This window comes from Gambusia affinis, linkage group LG12 (assembly GCF_019740435.1).
Source record: "Gambusia affinis linkage group LG12, SWU_Gaff_1.0, whole genome shotgun sequence".
In the NCBI taxonomy this organism is placed as follows: Eukaryota; Metazoa; Chordata; class Actinopteri; order Cyprinodontiformes; family Poeciliidae; genus Gambusia; species Gambusia affinis.
Window position 1 is genome coordinate 437,766 of NC_057879.1, and position 19,735 is coordinate 457,500.

The 19,735-nt window shown below is 40.9% G+C and overlaps 1 protein-coding gene across 5 annotated transcripts in view; it reads right to left on the minus strand.

Annotated features, from left to right (window-relative positions):
* The window catches only part of asph (aspartate beta-hydroxylase), a 35,771-nt gene that overhangs the window by 15,097 nt on the left and 939 nt on the right, over nucleotides 1–19,735 (minus strand). The window contains exons 1-4 of one of the 5 annotated variants that reach the window (XM_044133389.1): nucleotides 14,853–14,988; nucleotides 7,427–7,588; nucleotides 5,556–5,600; nucleotides 3,804–3,872 (exon numbers count right to left, since the gene is read on the minus strand). In XM_044133389.1, coding sequence (XP_043989324.1) covers nucleotides 3,804–3,872; nucleotides 5,556–5,600; nucleotides 7,427–7,588; nucleotides 14,853–14,868 — 292 coding nt within the window. In that variant the 5' untranslated portion in view covers nucleotides 14,869–14,988. Of the gene's footprint in view, nucleotides 1–3,803; nucleotides 3,873–5,555; nucleotides 5,601–7,426; nucleotides 7,589–11,052; nucleotides 11,193–14,852; nucleotides 14,989–19,735 lie in introns of those variants that run through there. The other 4 variants (XM_044133386.1, XM_044133387.1, XM_044133388.1 and 1 more) reach the window with 4 other exon arrangements.

Below are 19,735 nucleotides of genomic sequence, written 5' to 3' on the forward strand. Positions count from 1 at the left end.
TCTGCAATGCCACCAGACTTATTTCCATCCAATGTTGCATTAACTTTTTGTCAAGACCTTCTTGTATTGATGATGGGAGAGTCTGACCACTGTCCACACAGAACAAATCAAAGAGTGTCAGTGGGGTTCAGGTCTGAACGCTGGAGGACGATCAGCAGCACAACGCTTCAGTGATCAGCCATCATTCATTTCTTCTGGCCACATTTCTTCCTAAAAGACAACGCTTCCTCACTTTCCCTTCAACTGATTAGGAAACCTTGGCCGTTCATAACCCAGTCATTTCTGCATCTCTTTAGTCTGTTTCAAAAAGGCTCAAATTATTACACCAAGCAGAGAAAACATCTAACATCTTTTACACAATGACAGGATGCATCTTTCCACATGGTTTAAGACAAGAGAAGCTAAATATTAAATAACTTGTCGGAGAGAAAGTGAGAGCAGAGTTCCTGAGGATCCTCTCCATACCAAGGCTAAGGAGCTGACATCATAGGAAAAGATCTGCTGATGCAGGAATCCAGTCAGTAAAGTTTGAGATCCAGCTTTCCATCAGTGTTCATCCTCTCACCCCCAGACTACAGCAGCAGACGGCTGGACAAGTCTGCCAGGGGCCCAGTCAGTCTGCTCTGATCGATTGGAACTGGATCACAGTTCCAATCTGGACGGAATCACTGGCCTGAACCTGAATGGGACTGGTGAGACCAAAGTGAAGGGTATGGGTTTGTACAGAATGGAGCTGTCCTTCACAAAGGAACTAAATTCCACTGAGAAAAGAGGCTGGGATTGCAAAACCCTGGCTTGGAGACGTTGGCATCTATAAAAAGTTTGAAATGATAAAAGACAGAACTTGCTAAAGCAGGTAGGGAGAACGCCCTGCACTGTTCTGATCAGCTGCTGCCATTCCTACTGGTTATGGAGGCCCACTATGATGATCTTCTGACCCTTATTTCCATCGTCTTTAGCACCTCTTTGTCTGACTTCTTCCTCATCGTCTTCCTCCTCATCCTCCTGCTGAGCATTCATGAGTCCTGAGGTGCCATGATCCTCCTCGTCCTCCAGGGGCTCTAGTGGGTTTATCACACCGAACAGGAAAGTGAAGAAACTGTTTAACCAATCAGAGCCACCTTCCTCCACTTCTTCTAACCAATCCAGAACCTGGGCTTCCCCCTGACCGCAGCCCAAACTGGTCAGGCCTACGCAGACAAGAGGGTGAGGGGTTGGGGAAGGTGGAGGGGAGATTCAGGGACCAAATGTGTGGAGGTGATAACCAAAAACAGTGAACAACAAACATAAGGTGGAAAAAAAGAAAGTTTGATCAAATGAAAGAAAAAGATGTGCTGAGGAGGGAAGAGAGGATGGGGGAGAGGAGAGAGAAGGAGAGGGAGAAACAAACGGAGAAGGTAAGAGAAGTTTAAAACGAAGGTTAGGTGGCGAGGGAACTGTTTACACCACTAGAACCAGTCAGACCATCTGCACAGGATCCACTGGGAGCGCTGCCTGGGGCTAAAGCTAGGCTAGCAGAAAGAGGGATGCCTATGGAGAAAAGAATTACACTGATCACTATGTGCAGACAGCCATGGACACACAGTACACTGAAAGCTGAAGGAAAACTAAGGCTGGGTTTACTGTGACCTCGCAAGGATACCAAATAATAAATCAAATTATTTGCTAAAAATGTAAATCTAATCTGTTACATGGGCAGTGGATCTGATTCATGAATACATGTCTATCATGTAATGCATGTGTAAAAAACCCTAATATGTATATTTTTTAACACATCTAAAAAGGATAAAGAGCCAATCTAACATTCCATTTCTGATGGGCTGTGCGCCGTCGGAGGGGGTCACAAAGGAGAACATTTAGACATGGTTACCCTGCTCCTTTATAATTTGCTAAATTTCTGCTAAACATAATTTATGATGTCAAGCCAGGTGCAACAATTGCTACGTAAAGTTGCACTGATTGCTGAACCCAGTGGCTGGCAGATTTGGGACTGCCAGCCAGTTCCAAATTCAGAGGCAATCGTCTCCTGGTCCATCAACGCAGCAGAGTGAGGTAATGATCAAATGTAGCAGCTAAAAGACAGCCAACACTACGAACTGGGTCTGACGGGTCTCATCAACAGTTTAAGCTGTTGGATTTCTGAAAAGACAAATGTGACTTTAAGGTTTGAAATCAACATGCAGCCGTTCTGCTGCTGAGCTACAGTGACAGGCTGCATAAGGTAAACCAGCAGGGCTTTGATCACAATTATATATATATATATATATATATATATATAAAAAACAATCAACTAATTGAATCAAAACATAATCATAATGTCATCATTTTAAGTTCTCGAAATGAACATTTTCCTAAAACTACTACAGTCTCATCATAACTCCCTGATGAGACGCACTATCAACCCTTTTGGAGGGAGAGACATCTGGACACTCCGTTTTATTATGAACCACAGCAGCAAAGCACAGGAGACTGGGGCTAAGGCTCAGTAGAGGAGTTAATGTGAATATTTAACCGAATCAAACTTTAAACACAAAATCCAAAATGAATACAGATACCAAATAAAATATCATTTTAAAGTTTGAGTTTCTGGCCCCATTTGGTGGTTTTTGACATGCATTTTTTCAGGTGGTAATAGTAACACGCCTCATATTAAACTGTCACAACATAGTGACAGTTTCAAAAATGTAAACAAAAAATAGTTTCTAGAAAAGTTGCGTACTGCAGCTTTAATGGCATATAGCAGCAAGACGTTCCTCTGTTAAAGTAAATGCCTCAGAGTGTTTCTATATATTCACACTGGTTTATCTTTATGACTGACTAGTTTAGCAAAATATCAGCGATGTAAAAGAAACGCTTTAACTGCATCTCGTAGCTTCTTATTGGAAAGAGATCTACATATTGATCAATTCAACAACCTGGTTTAGTGAAAAACAAAATGACTTCTAATTGTAAATAGAATGATATTCACAGAAAAGTTTGAAAGCACAGCATGTGAGCCAGCTTGTCAGTCAGTCTAGTTTAGGATTCATTTTATTCTGAAGCTTGTTAGAAGTGCTGTAATCAGTGAAACATTAATCAACAATATGATGGCACTTGACAAAATGATTCATTTGTTGACTGTGTGTTCTGTGACTTTGTACGTTTGTGTTTTTTATGATGTGAAGCACTTGTTGCTAAATGTACTTGATTGGATTTTGCTACAGAGAAAAGAAGGAACAGGAAGAATGAGCTTCTAGTTGAACATCTGAGCCAAGTTATGAGTTGAAATATCATCTAATCATCATTTAAGGCCGTTTCAAGGTTTTGATGAGAACAAATCGCATATCATCATCACCAGGCTCCATACGAACAACATAGAAATGACATAAGGGTACAGAGGCTTCCCTTTCCATTTGGTCAGAGAATGCTTGATGGAGTATTTAAAGTCACAGAGCTCAGAGAAGCTGCTGCAGAGAACATTGAATATTATGAGTTACAAAAACATTTAATTTGCCTGTGGGATCAATAAAGTATTTTTCAAATGAATAGATTATCTTGTAATGTTGAGACTTTCAGCCCCAGACCCCAACATTGCTTACAGTATGTTAAAAAGCCCCCAAAACTTTCTGATGTCCAGATAATTTAGACATTTATTCAAATGTTATCAGACTGTTGGCAAATACATTTTAGTGCACTTAGCTAATTGAAAGTGGATACCAGATAGCATGCTACTAGCATTCTACTAAAAATCCTCTAGATTCTGGTTCCCTTGTCAGCAGCTCAGATGAATGCAGTGCTGGTTAAAAAGAAATAAATCCACTTGCCTAGAAGCACCTTAGCGTCCTCCACATCAAAGTCGCCATCGCCATCAGTGTCGTACGCCGCCAGTTTACCTACAGAAGCCACAAACATACGGAGCCATCCAGAAACAGAATTACTGCATCTGTCTAGACATCACATAACATTCTACATTCCTACTGAAGCTCAGAAAATGTTATCCAATTGGACTAGGCAAAGAAATTAAGTTAGTCCTGCAAGTTCATCATCATGTTATCACTGTTCAGTATTTCTAGCAGGAGTTTAGCATCTAACAGCCAGGTGTGTGTAAAGTCTTGGAAATTATATGTTATGAATAACTTTTAGAATACTGCTGTCAGCTGGGTGACTGATTCAGCCCCACATTTAGATCCTAGGGGGAGGGGCCAGACACCTGGACATAAAGAGGAAGACCCCATTTATAAAATGATGCTAGAAAATATTCTGGTCAAAGGAGAACAGGTCCATCCAGAAAATTCCGGCATTGTCTAAAAGTGTAATATTTCTTACCAGTCATTTCCAAAAGTGAAACATTCATTTATAGAAATTTATTATACAGAGTCAAAGATTTCAAGCTTTTATTCTTTGCATTTTGAATTATTACGACTTACAGATAATAACAACCAAAAACGCAGCGTCTCAGAAAATGACATTAGATGAATGAAACAGGATGTTTTAAACACAAATATGAGGCTGCTGAAAAGTGGGTTCATTTCTCTGCACTCAGTTCTTGGTTGTGGCTCCTTTAGCATGAATTACTGCATCAACACAGCGCAGCATGGATCATGGATCATGGATCATGGATCATGGATCATGGATCATGGATCATGGATCATGGATCATGGATCATGGATCAGCCTGTGGTTCTGCTCAGATGTAATAAAGTCCTGGTAGCTTTGATAGCTGCCTTGTTGGGTTTGGGGCCTCAACATCTCACAGATTGTGTGTGGGGCTAAAGGTCAGGCCAGTCCTTCCTGTTTCTGTTACCACACTTCTTCCTTCCACTCAATTTTCTTGGAATATGCTTGGATGCAACAACCAGCTTCTTCAGCATTGCCTTGCTGTGTCTACCCCTCTTGCTGGCCGGATGTCCAGTCAGCAGATTGTGTAGCCGACTGACCCAGAGTGAGAGAGCGTTCAGGAAACCTTCAGCTGTTTGCAGGTTAATTCACTTCTTATGGGGTCAGTTTCACCATGAGAGTCCATTACTGAGCTTTTTCACTGTAGCAGAATTTTCAGAGAAACTGAATTTTGAGTTTTTGTTTTCTGTAAGCTATGATCATCAAAATGACAAGAAACAAAAGACTTTGAATCAATCACTGTGATGATTCTGTGGAATGTATGGGTTCCAGTTTCTGAGATGACTGGTAAGAAACATTGCACTTATGCAACATTCCAATTTGTTGATGTACTAGTATTTCAACATAACTTCTTAAAAAGCTGCTGTTACCTAAAAATCAAACACAAACAAATCAACAACAACAACAACAAAAACAAAAACTAGATTCTGATCTGAAAGGAAATGTTTTGCAGTCATGTTTGACTTACAATTCCACTTTATTGCACTAGATGTTCTAGTTAGGGGTGTGCTTGGGGTGCAGGTCAGGACTGCATACTGATCTAATCCAGGCAGAATGAACTTTGGCTTGGTAAACATGTTTGAGCAATACTGAGCATTCTAGAATAATAATCTGTAGAGTACAAAAACAACTAATAAAAATATCCATAACAACAAGAAAAACATGTCTAGTGTTCTTTACCTTGCAATGTTTCAGACAGGTTAATCTGTATGCCCTTAGCCTTGTCTGCATGCAAAACAAGAAATTTGGAAGAACAGCAAGATTAGCAAAGGAAGCAAAGGAGATTGACAAGGCATACACTAATCAAAGATACATACCACAGACAAGAATGTATCATTTTTTATTAGCATGCAGATTAATCAGAAGACACTGATCCAACAATCAGACATGCATTTAAAAATACAACAGGATCAGGTTTAAAAATCAAGTTTCTCACAAACATTTTCTTCCTTTATAAATCCAGCACTAAATTCCAGATTCCATCTTTAGAATGTGATGCTTCAGTCTGATTTGCACAGAGTGATTCCAAGCTGGATCACAGCAGAGGAAAAATATCAACCTCAAAGGAAGAGATGAGTTTAAAAACGAGAAAGATCTCTGGAAGGATTTTTAAACCTGCAACATCATGAAAAGCAGCAAAAGAAAGCTTTGCAGTAAAATATTGAGAAAATATTTCAAATATAGAATTAGATGAAACTGATCTTTTGAGGGCCCTGAGATTTTCTGTCTCCCCTTTTCATGTAAATGTTACACTTTATTTTAAAATGCAGCACCTAAGTCCTAAATCAAGCGTTACGATTGCAGATCAAGCTCAGAAATCAATCTGAGTTTAATTCAGAAATAAAAAGGACTGAAAACAGTGGGTAGTTATTACCGACTGTCCTGTCAGTGGCTGTTAGCTTGACTTGTCTATGCTGACTCTAAACAGGGATGGTACAGAACGCCGTTTAATGCAGGTAAGATGCTAACTCTTTCTATGCTCATTATAAAAACAAGCTATAAATGAAATTAAATAATTAGATTTATGTAAAATAAAAACATTGTCTTAAAGCTAAAACTGCTATTGCTTGCCAGTACCAAGTGCAGTTCTGTTAAAAAGCTTTAAGCAGTCAGTATCTTCCCTGCAGTGGCAGGGAAGATACTTCTCAATCAAAGCTGATTCAAAGTCCCCACAGATTCCGGGGCAGCAGTAAGACAGAGAACCCTAACATGAGAGGTCATCGTTACAACCTGCAGCGTACCATGGTCTATGACATAAAATTACTAGGATAGGTTTTGAAAGTAAAGTGGTTTTAAGATGTAGTGACTAGCTTCTGCGTGGAAAATATTTGTGAATTGGTTGCACTTTTCTGGCTGATCACCTGTCTTTAAAAAGCTTGACATATGATTTGTTTTTGTCTGCAAAGTTGCTAATTATAGCAACAAGCAGTGGGGTGACATTTGCAGACATTATCTGGTAGGCAGGTCCGTCACTGTAGAGCAAAAGGAGACTGTTGCCGATTTTCAGACTTTCGGGGAGGGAGAGGAGGTCGGATTCTCCTGGAGGTATCGGCCGATCACCAGTCTCCCAAAATTAGGGAAATCAAGGTTGATTTTCCTAATTTTGGGAATTTTTGGTGCACTTCTAATGGAAAACTAATCTTTGTTTTAAAATGAAGATGCTAACAACATAGCATTAACGTGTCACAACCTGCTAACAAAATTTTAATTCAAAAATCTGAATTATCCCTTTAAAGTAGCTGGTGCATGCTTTGCCTTTTGTACTGAACTCACTGGACTGGTCAAGCCACAACCTATTTCACAGTGCTGCATCTGCACATCAGCATTTGGTTAAAATTACAGCTCATAGAAAAAGAGGCCAAACAACCAGGATAAGGTGCTGAAGGAGACATGTTTCATGAACTGCTATTTACCATGGATATAGTTAGTTCCTATCAATTCACTATCATTCACTTTGAAGGCAGCGAGCATTAAGGCCACAAATACATGAAGACAGCAACAGTATGAGTCTTAAGTGTTAGATGTGCATGTACGTTCCAACATCTGCCCACCTAGAACTCCTTGATAGTCGACCAAGTCAAAGTAGACCACAGCCACAGAGGTCCAGACACCGAGCAGGGCCAGCACGATGAACCAGGTGAAGAAACTGCTGCTGCTGGAACCAGAGTCCGGCTTCTTCCCGTTCTTACTAGATAACGGGATTTTACCTGCATCTGGAACAAAAACACGCAAAGCGTCAGGTTTAGGACCGTCAATTCATTTCATTAGCAAAGCCATTTAAATGATAACTTTAACTAAGGTCAGTGAATAATGCTTTTCCGAAAGCACCAGTTTACCTTGTCTCGCAAAACATATTCTTTATGTCAATGTTTGCAACAGCTGAGCAGTAAAAATTAGAAACATTTATTACCCACCAGTAAAAAGTAACTGTGTTAATTTAGCTTGATGAATATCTGAGGTTCAAAGAACAAGTCCAATAAGGTAGGTTTACTTATTTCTCCCCTCCTTAAGCTGCCACCTTATCGTGGTGGAGGGGTTTGAGGGCCCCAATGATCCTAGGAGCTATGCTATCTGGGGCTTCATCCCCCTGGTAGGGTCACTAAGGCAGACAGGCCCTAGGTCACGGGTGCCCAAAGTCGGTCCTCGAGGACCGGCGTCCTGCACGTTTTAGTTCTCTCCATGGTGGTAGTAACAACCAGTGTTACATCATGTCACTGTTCTTCTTAGGCCTTCTACTTGGATCCTGGTGCATTAAACCAAGGAGAGAACTAAAACATGAAGGATTCTGGTCCTCAAGGACCGACTCTGGGCATCCCTGCTCTAGGTTAGGAAGCAGACAAAGTGCAGCCTGAAGACCCCTAATGATGACTGACAGCATTGGATTCAGTGTTCCCTCACTCGGACGCAGAGCCCATCCTGGAGTCAGGCCAGGGGTTGGGGCACATTACCGAGTGCCTGGCAGCTGGGCTTTTGCCCATGCAGCCTGGCCAGGCTCAGCCTGAACAGGAGACACGGGTCCTTCTTCCCGTGGGTGGAGTCAAAGGCGTCGAGTGCAGTGTGGGGTAGGTGGTGGCCAAGGGAGGGGTCCCAGCCACCACCCGACATCTCAGGAGGGGAAGCAGTACAGCTGCCGCGCAGAAAAGCCGGTGGAAACGGTCACAAAGCAAGTGTAGTAGAGCTGAGCCGGGCCGGTGGAATAGGGACTTTGTCTCTCGGCTGGCCTGGGAACGCCTTGGGATTCCTCCGGAGGAGCTGGAACAAGTGGCTGGGGAGAAGGAAGTCTGAGCCTCCCTTCTTAGGCCGTCACCCCCACAACCAAACCCCAGATAAGTGGAAGAAAATGGATGGATGGACAATTATTTCTAGGGATGCACATTATATCAGGACTGACATCGGTATCGGCCGATATTAACCTTTTTTTTTTTCCCTCTAGGGGGTCTTTTTGTGGGCTCTAGTGTCCCTTATATGACAGCAGACTGACAGGAAAGGGGGAAGTAGAGGGGGGAAGACATGCGGCAAATGTCAATTGGGTCCAGGAATCGAACCCGCGATGGCTGCGTTGAGGATTCAAGGCCTCCAAATGTGGGTCGCGCTGTCCCCGATGCCACCACAGCACGCCCCGGTATTAAACATTTTTTAACATGTTGGTATTGGCCGATAAATTAAAATGGGTCAATATTAATGACTGATATTTATTTCTATCTTATTTCACAGTACTGAAATATAAATAATATTGGTAAATATGAATTATTGGCCATCACAGCAACATTATTGGTCTGTACTAATATCAAATATTGGCCAATACTTTCATATTGGTGCATCCTTAATAATATCTAGATGAGAACCTCTCACTAGATAAACAATAGATGAATTTGTTGCCAGAGGTAAGGATCACCCAACTCAGCAAAGTTAAACTGATGTCTCACTTAGATCATTTGTTATAGTAAAAAAATTCTTCTAATAAAATAACATTTGTTGATGCATTTGCAGACTTGAGTAGCAGTGGGAATTTTGAGGTTTGATCCATTAAACAGATAAAAATTAGTTTCAGGGCTTGACTTGCTAATGTAAAGAAAACAGCAGAAACAAAAATAAATAAATAAATAAAACTGTCAAAGTATTCCCTACAGTCAAGTTCATGAGAGCCAGTCATTTGTCCTGATTCTCAATCCCCTTCTCTCATCTGCTGCTGGGCTCTGCTGTCTGATAAAAGGCTATAAATCACTGGTTTGGACACATTTCCACAGGAAACAAATAACAGCACTGGTGTGGACATTCTTGGCATACATATGCCACAAAAGGTGCAATATTCCACATTATAAGCATTCAAACTCTGAAATTTTAATTCAGGGGTGTCAAACTCCAGGCCTCGAGGGCCGCAGTCCTGCAACTTTTAGATGTGCCTCTGCTGCGCCACAACTGAATAGAATAAATAAGTCTCTGGAGAACTGATCTACACAAGGTGGAGGTAATTAAGCCATTTCATTCCAGTGTTTTGTACCTGTGGCTCATCTAAAAACTGCAGGACTGCGGCCCTCGAGGACTGGAGTTTGAGACCCCTGTTTTAATTATTAAAAGGGATTTAGATAACATTTTTAGAATTGCAACAATCAAATTGTTGGATTATTTTAGCACCGACAGTAATAAATGCTACTATAAATTAAAATTATTCTGCTCATATATATTTGTTTGACATGTTGATTCTATAGTACTTTGATCCTGTAAAACAACAGTATTTTAAATCACCATGAAAATCAGCAGAGCCTTGATCCAATAGGTTCTGCCTGCATTGCAATGACCTGAATCAGGTGTGTTAAAGTACGGAAACTTTTAAAACATGCTGAGGACCAGAATTGAAAACCCTAAAGCACTAGTGAAGAATTGCTCACATTCAGTCCTCAAGAGCTGCCATCCTGCAACTTTCAGATGCTTCCCTGCTCCAACACACCTGAATCAAACGAATGGCTCGTTGCCAGGCCTGTTCAGAGCTGATCCTGGTCTGTTGGACTAAAAGTTTCAGGACGGTAGCTCTGGAGGACTGGACTTGAGCACCCCTGGAGGAGCCAAAAGGCTACACCAGAAAGGACGAACCAGATCCAAAAAGTTATTCTGGGTGTGCCAAAGATATCCCACAATGCATGATGGGAGAAAGGGCAGAGAGAATGAACAGGTGCTAAAGGGAGATTTGTGTTGCCAGGTCAGATTTCAGAGACGTCTAGCAGTGCTCACCTCTGAACACGGTTCCAAATGTAAAGCTCACTAACCTGGGTGAAACAAATGGAATGTTTAATGCCTTTAACCTGTAAGGGAATTTTCACCTATCAGGTAAAACTTGACCAGAACAATGTGGAAGTGTGATACAGAGGTCTGTGCTGCATTTGTTGCTTCAGAACAAACAAAAAGCACAGTTGGACACAGAATGCCTAAATGTGGCCAAACGTCAAACATGGGTGTGTACCTGACTCCATTAAAGGCTTCTAACAAACAACTAGAATACAAGATAAAATAACCAATGAAGTTAATAGGACAAGACAACCAGACAACCAGACAGGCAGGTTTTCAGAAGACAGCTGTCCTTCACTCTGAACCTAACAACCAGTCCCTTTCAATGACCTTGAACCTGATCTCACCTTCCCTACTACCTAATCAGCCACTCATGAGCAGACCTATTCCTCACCTTGCATTTCCCCTGCAGGAATCGCCGTGACAACAGGCGGTGTGATGGACTCTACCAGGTTTGCTGGATCACCCATCCCTGCCATATGAGAGCTTGACAACTAGTGGTGAGCTGAAAAAGCAGCTCTGAGTCCCCGCCTCTGCTGCCTCCTTTGTGTTCCTATCCAGCCCTTCCCTCCTGACTTGTTTTGTTTGTTGTCGGGTCAGTCAGTAAGTCACTCTTGCTGTGGGTATGGATGCGGAGGTCATTCAGAGCTTTTTATAGTGCTGTTAAACAGCTGGCCCTGACATACAGGCAGAGAAAGGAACACAGTCACTGTCATGCACAGCCTGGAACAAGTGGAGGGGGAGTGGACAAGAATTGGCTCCCAAGCAGAGAAAAGAGAATAAAATCTCATGTTTGACATCTACATCTTACATAAACCACAATATTATTTAAAGATCGTGCTAAATAATGCACTGCCTGAATCTGTGAACTAACCTCAGCAATGACCAGTCCCTCCCTGAGTGAGTTAATGGACCAGGAGCTCCCTCTTTCACCTGACAGACACAGTTTCTTCCCTGCTCTGTCTCCACCTATTGAGTCCCTCCAAACAGACATCCATCTTTCTTATGGCTGTTCTAGGTCATCGTCTCCACTAGGTCCAGGAAAATACATTAGGACTAGACTTTGTTAGACCATGTGGTTGGTTCAACTTTTATCTGAGTATACAGTGGACAGCTTGGTCAGCTCATTTAATCAATCCAACAATATTAAACTACATTTAAACATTAGCAGCAGTTTTTATGTTGGTCTCCTTTTCCATCCATCCTTTATGTGCTTGCATGACAGGAGACATTGTTTTCCATGAAAGTTTCTTCAGTTCCTCAATGTAATATTATACTGTTGGTATTTAAAAAAGCTTGTCAAAACAATGTTGGCATTCTACTACCCTACTGTGGGACTTTTTGAAACAGGAAATATTGTTCTCATACCTCTGTTTGATGAAAAGCAGCCAGTTCTTTCAGCCAGTTGACTGGTATTGTGCAGTAAAGGTTTGTAAGCATGTTCCATTCAGCCCCCTCTACGTAACCAACTCATGCTTACCTGTAGAGACTGAAGAGCATTTTGTTTAGTAATCTGGAAATATCTGTGTGAATATCTTTGTGTAATTTGGTGGATCTCACTTCACTGCTCTGTGCACTGGATAAGTGCACAGAAACCAGTTTCTCTTTCTCAAAGCAAACAGTAAAGCCCAGCCCAGCATGGGCTCACCTCATCTCAGAGTCTTGAGGTATCTGCTTTGCTCTGCTGTGGCAAAGCAGATAGTCTACATGACATTTTAAAGAGGTCACTGCCTTACTGTTGCCCTGCAGTAAGAAGGTCCGAGGAGGCAGATGCAGCTCCCTACCACCCTGCATGGACAAGCAGGTACAGACAATAGATGGCTGGATAGGCCATCACCCTCATTTCTTATAAACAGTCAGTGCAAAAACATTGTACAGCTCCTTTAAATCCTAAGGGTTTATATGCATCTAGTGCAGTGGTCTCCAAGCTTTTGGCCACATGGTCAAATTTGCCAAATTCAAAATACTCATTGTATTCAAATCACTTTTCTCCTGCCAATAAAGAAATAAACACATAAAAAGATTTTGTTTATCTTATTTATATTTGTTCAGAAATTAAGTAACTTAAAGGGGAGCTTTTCTAAGCCCTTAAATATTTTTTATGTACTTTTAGTGTCTAGGAATGAAAATAATTAAAATTTATTCTCTGCTGTAGCTGCCTGGATATCTTTATTTTTTGTTTTGGGTTATATTTTTCAGTCTGTTCATTTTTCTCTATTGAACTAAAACGTTTTCTTCTCCAACGTCTCTGACTTTACCGTGGAACTGCTAAACAAGATCATGACTTCATGACTATCAGTTTTGTGAATACACCATTTTTCCCCCCTCGCAGTGATTTTGTAGTCCAAGTTCATTTATACCAAAGTTGCAATTAGGCAACTCAAAATGTTCAGTTCTAGTGTGTATTAATGCACATAATTCCTTACATCACCACCTCCAGCATCAGAGCCTCTCCAAAGTGCTTCATTCATTAGAATGTAGCCATATCAGTGGTCTGTTGCAGTGCCTCCGCTTCCCCCACACAGCCTTTCCTTTTTGGTTTCATATGTTAAATAACAGTGGCGTGAAATCTGTGGTGTGGTTTTGGAAACTTGAGGTTGGATTCAAATGTCTTAGAACTTTGTAAAAAAGATCAGATCATTAACATATTAAAGTCCTGCTTAGCCAGCCTAAAATCTCTCATAACTTCACTATGCATGGCATTCAAACACAAACGGATGCAACGATTCACTCCATTGTTCTCTTTGACAATAAAATTTTAAAAAATAATTCCATGTATTTTGGCACTGAGATGAAAGTGGCAAAACCAGAACAGTTCCTTCATCAGTTTAGTAGAAAATTCACAGCCAGTGGGAGTTTGAATAAAATAGATTTACATGAATTAAACATTTACCACCTGTTATGAATGTGTCTAGATGTTGAAACATGAAGTTCAACAAGAAAAAGAAAAAAAGTGGTCCAATTTTAAATGGTCAACCATAAAGAAAGCGTGGCTGTAAATGCTGTTGCTCCTTTTTCATTTGTAGTTGTGTTGCAACATATTTAAGAAAGCAGGAAAATCTGGTATATGCATTATGACAAATGGGTCCTTGAGCACCACTCAGTTTAAAATAGAACATTTGGGTCAAATCAAACTAAACCAATTAAAGCAGAAGAAACCTATGTAGATGAAACTGCACTGATCTCATTGCCCCAATAGGTTTTGAAAAAGGACCACTTAAAGTAACCTTGTGCAGCTAATGTCTTCAAATTTAGAAGGTTATATTGAACACCAGAGGCACAGACTAATCTACATGTGTGTCTCTATCAACTGAAGGGCTATGAAAAACTGAACTTTCAGAAATTCAATTAGAAAAAGTTATTTTATCAAATTGTAACATTCTAGAAATAATCTTTATGCTCGTTGGTAAAAAAACAACTCAACTAAACTAAACTATTCTATCCATATGCCATCTTAAACCACTTGTGCTTGAGGGTGACCAATGATCTCCAGTGGTTAATGGTCAAGAGGCAATTAACATTACAGTCTTGTTGTTGGCTGTAAGAGGAAGTCAGAGTATCCAGGGGGAACACATGCAAACTCCATGCAAAAGAGCTCCGGACCTCCTCACTGCAAACCAACAGCTCTACCAACTACACCACCATGCAGCACACACACACACACACACACACACACACGCACACACACACACACACGCACGCACGCACGCACACACACACACACGCGCGCGCGCGCACGCACACACGCACGCACACACACACACACACACTGCCATTTATCAGAAATATAAAACAAGGGGAAGAAAAACAAAATACAACAAAAAAAACTATGGATGGAGTTTGAAAACATTTTCACAGAACTGTACCCATTGAGATATGTAGCATAACAATACATAATTGATATTATTCAACTCACTAGATAATGCAAGACAAAGTTTACAGTTTAGCATAGAAGTCAGTTTGTGTCATCCAGACTTTGTCTTTAGGAAATGTTTGTAGTTCCTTTTGTTAGTCTCCATGGATAAATATCAGTATCATCAACATTATGCTCAACATTTTTCCAGTGCTGTCTAATATTTATTCCAAGTTTGTATAATGCAGTTTGTGCAAAGAAACAGCTATCCAGCCCATTCACATATTACACAATAAATAAAAACTGCCAAACCCAAACACAGAAACTGTTGCATAACGTACCGTTCTGTTCCTCCATGCCTTCCAGATTGTTAATATTAGTGCAGCAGTTATTTCACACACATGTTCGAATTCCAGTATTTTTCAGACAAATAGGAGATCTTGCTGCCGAGTCTCTTTTTTTGTACATATTGTTCAGTTTAAGCTACTCCTCTTAAATCTTACGTAAGTTCTGCCGAGTTCCTGGCTCCTATCCTCAACTCTTCTCCTGCAGGCCTTTTACAAGCATGCATGCTGTTGTGCCCACACTTCCACATGCATCTCTGTAAGCCTATGAGGACATTCAGGCTTCTCTCACTCTGTAACTTTTGACACAGTCGACAAACTTTCACTAAATCTGTCATTTTAGTTCAAAGTGGGGACTATCAGGTTTCCCACTTAGTGGAATCTTACACAGGCTATTGCAAGTATTTCCAAGCAGAAACCCTGGCTGGTTCACTTTTCAAGCACTGGAATCTGTGAAGTTGGACAGTGCATTCCAGGGATGGAGGCTGGGACCTCAGCACCTCAAAAGCAGTAAGAAGGAACTCACATCTGGATTTTTGGGGAGAAGAATCCTGAAAGTCTCCAGTATAAGTTGAAAATAAAATGGCTTAAAAGATACAGTTGAGGTAAAATAATTAATTCCTAGAGTAACCTAACAGTATCACTAGAAGTTCTTTATTCAGCCGCTAGAGTTTGTAAAAAGGGATGGATCTAATGTCTGTAAGGAGACAAACATCCAGTCTGGTGCTGCTAAAATTCCAGAATACTGAATGCACCATAAGAGAATCAGCAGTTTCCTGAAAACAAGGCTGTATGATTACTTTTAACCTCGCAAAATTCATATTAGTTTGACTGCAGACACAACACACCTCCAAATGAAAACCAAATGAACACAACTGCAAGTCCATGCAAGGTCAGCTAGAGGCATTTTCACTTAAGGATTTTTGTGACATTATGCAAATAAAAAAAAATAAAAAAGAAATAATAGAACACTACAACACACAGCACAACAATCCCAGTGGAACGGACTTGGCTGTTACCCTTCCATCTCTGCAGAGTTCAGCACCTCCCAGGATTCTGAACAGGGAAGAAGGAGCAAGAGCCCTTAAGGAAACCATTACAGAAATGTAAGAGCAAATGCAATGAGAATGATGAGAGCAGTGATCTTTGATCACAAACACACAGATCCAGCTTTTCATCCATTCATCGATCGACATAATGCCATTAATGTCTCTGAATTGTCCTTTTCCCATGGAGGAATAATTAGAAAAGACAAATTTAATGAATCATTAAAACAAGAATTGGGGGGCGTGCTGTGGTGGCGCAGGGGTTTAGCACACCCCATGTTTGGAGGCCCTAGTCCTCAACGTGGATGTCGCGGGTTCGACTCCTGGTCCCGACGTCCTTTGCCGCATCTCTTCCCCCTCTCCTCACCCTCCTTCCTGTCTGCCTACCGTCACAAAAATACGGGCCAGTAGCGCCACAAAAACTCTTTGAAGAAAAAAATGGGAAAAAAAACAAACAAGAATTGGGTACACAAATTTGAATTTTCTGTGGATTGTTTTTGGTCCATACAGTGTCAAATATATACATACAGCCCCAGTAATAACTAGATAAAAGTTGATGTTTGACCACTCTGTGTGAGGAATGGTCACGTTTTAACTGGTTGATTTCTGGACACTGCGACAGACTGACGACCTGTCCAGGTGACCCTGCCTCTTGCTTGGAACGTTAGCTGGAGACAGACACCAGCAGGCCTCCTGACCCCACTAGGGAGAAGGGTGTTAGAAAATGGATGGATGGATTTCTGGACACTAGCTAGGTTTCCAGGTAGTTTGTCCATTCGCAGGCTAACATCAGGCTTCTGATACCTTGTGTATGTTCAAAATGTTTGGTCTGTGTCAGGAAACAGGCCACATTCAATTTATTCCATAAAGTAAAAGCGAAGTGTTCAGTATGTGGTTTCCTTGTATTTTGCAACAGGAAACATTTGGTGCATTTATGCAAATATTTGAGAATGTATGTATTATTTTGAGGGGCTCCACAGTGGCGCAGTTGGTAGAGCTGTTGCCTTGCAGCAAGAAGGTCCTGGGTTCGATTCCCGACCCGGGGTCTTTCTGCATGGAGTTTGCATGTTCTCCCTGTGCATGGTGGGTTCTCTCCGGGTTCTCCGGCTTCCTCCCACAGTCCAAAAACATAACTGTCAGGTTAATTGGTTTCTCTAAATTCTCCCTAGGTGTGAGTGTGTGTGTGAATGGTTGTGTGTCCTGTGTGTCTCTGTGTTGCCCTGCGACAGACTGGCGACCTGTCCAGGGTGACCCCGCCTCTCACCTGGAACGTAGCTGGAACCAGCAACCCTCCCGACCCCATAAAGGGACAAGGGTGAACAGAAAATGGATGGATGGATGATTTTGATCCCATTTAGGTTAGAAAACAAATACCACAGTAAATCTAGTCTTGTGCTCCCAACTGTTGTTTGTAAAGGTTAAAGCTGTGTACATTTCGAATAGGACCAGACATACTAATGACAAAAAAAGACCTCAAACATTCCAAGAGTCTAATGATCAGATATTCAAACACCTGGCTAACACCTCACTGGTTGTACATCTTTATCAAGCAACTCAGTAAGCCAAAGTAAGTATTTGACGAGCCACTGTCAGTCCCAACAGAAGAAATGCTGATGAGGCACATGTTCCAGTCACATCAATTAGATCAAACACTCCTGTTGCTGTTCAAACATTCAGCAAGAAAGGCTGAGAACAGCACTGATCCTAATAACTGACAGAAATATGGGTTCCTGAGAAAAGTGTGCACTCAACCAGTCAGAACACACAAGAAAATTGCACGTAATTCTTACACCGTTTTTGACTTTGGAGTTATTGGGAACTTGAACCCAGTTTTTATGTTTTAAGCTGGTTGAACAGAGTAAAGACAATCAGAAATCAAACCTCTGAAACATAGATAGACTTTTATCTAGTAAATTTTAGTCTTTGCAATATTTAGGACAAAATGTATTTTTTATTTTGATATATTTTGTAAAAAGAGAAAGAGTTAAATTCCTTTTGTATCTGTTGGCATGTGGGCATGTATGTGTGTGTAAAGTGCTGCAATAAATCAGATAAAAATAATGAAAATAAAATGAGTAGACTATGTTTTCTGGACAACTAGCTAGTGGAATGTGCCTGATCAGTGAACTCCTTTTGATGTGGAGAAGCAGAGGCTCTACTTCGAGCTCTGCTTCAGGATGTTTAAACTCCTCACCCCAACTCAAAGGCCGAGTCCAGCCTTCCTCAAAAGAAAGCTCATTTCATTGTTTGTGTCCAGGATCTCATTCTTTCAGTCTTGATTCATATCTCGTGGGGTCAAAACGCACATAGACCAAAAAAATCGAGAGCTTTGCCCAGGCATCACCACAGTAGAGCAGAGTGATGCCCTCAATACTGTAGACCAAGACTGTGTTTGTTCATCTCCCATTACATCCTACCATCCCTGGTGAATAAGACACTGAAATACTTAAAAAAAACAAAAAATTGTTAGAGAAAACCTATAAATGACTATAAAATAAATTTTGCCCCATCCAGATAACTCAACACTAGATGAAGTGGAGCACTAAGGACTGTAAAGACATGAACATTTTCTGTCAAGTTATGGTATAAAATTTGGTTGTCAATTTTCATTGATATGTATTTTTATCAATATTATTAAAAAATTATTTTTGCCCAAAACCATCTCACTACTCACTAATGAGCCTCTTCTGTCAACCGGTACTTAGGCAGTTGAACTTTCCTATTGGTTGCAGCCGGTGCAGCTTGGTACAACTTGTTCACGGCCCTATGTTCAAGTATAAAAGCACAAAGCCCCCCCCACTCCACCTCCCAACGGAAATATCCACAATAAAGTCTTAGCTGCCTTGTCTATGTATTTATTTGCATACAGCACAGTTAGTGAGATCCAGGTCAATGTGTCCACTCAGGATGCATTTAAATACCTGTTTGAATGACGCATTTAGAGCAGGAGGCTGATGATGATGATGTCAGGACTTGCTATGTTGGGTTTTTGTATACCATAGCATTGGTAACTTTTAGAATTGTGACATCATAAAGGTGGATACAATCAGTAAAGCCCTTCTTATGGCCCAGGTAACAAATGCATGGCCAGCCACTAATTAGCAAAAGCTCAACTAGAACACTGTTTACTTCTTGACTTTACTTCTGCATCATGAAAGTGTCTGAAACGTTCAAGGGACAACCCAATCACAGAGTTTTCCAATATAGAGTATAATATAATGGTCTTCTGATTTTATAATAAAACAGCATTTGCAAATTTGATCAAAAAAAATCAAAGACGAAGCTGAAATTGGCTTCCCATTGTAGTCTCTGTTTCAAGAGATGGCTGAAACCTAATTTCCACCTAATTTTTCACTACCTTGAGAGTTTGTAAAAAAAAAACTACAATCCTTAGACTCTTCAAATCTGAACTATATTATTCCACAGTAATTAGAGAGTCATTCAAACGGCCTTTCAGGGTCATTTCAGAACTTTTTTTGGATCTAAGATACAAACAGAGGTTTAGGTTACTCTGGGTTACTCAAGAAATCTGCTGCTATCTTCTCAAAAAGCTCAAAGATAAATGAAGAAAGCGCAATGGAGCTTGGGATCCTCAAGCTCCATTCAGAAGTTACCATCCAGGTGAATATATCCTGGTAACTTCTGAATGTTACCTGCTGTGCTCATTCATTTCAAATGTACCAGTAGAGGGATTAAGAGAGCGGATGGAGAAGAGCGGTCTAGAGATAAACAAGGCAGCTTTCCATACAGTACATACATTTTCTATACATTTCCCTTCCTGGACTGAACAGCCCAAACTTCTCAGATGGTGGAGGGTGTGCTGGGTTTGAGTGT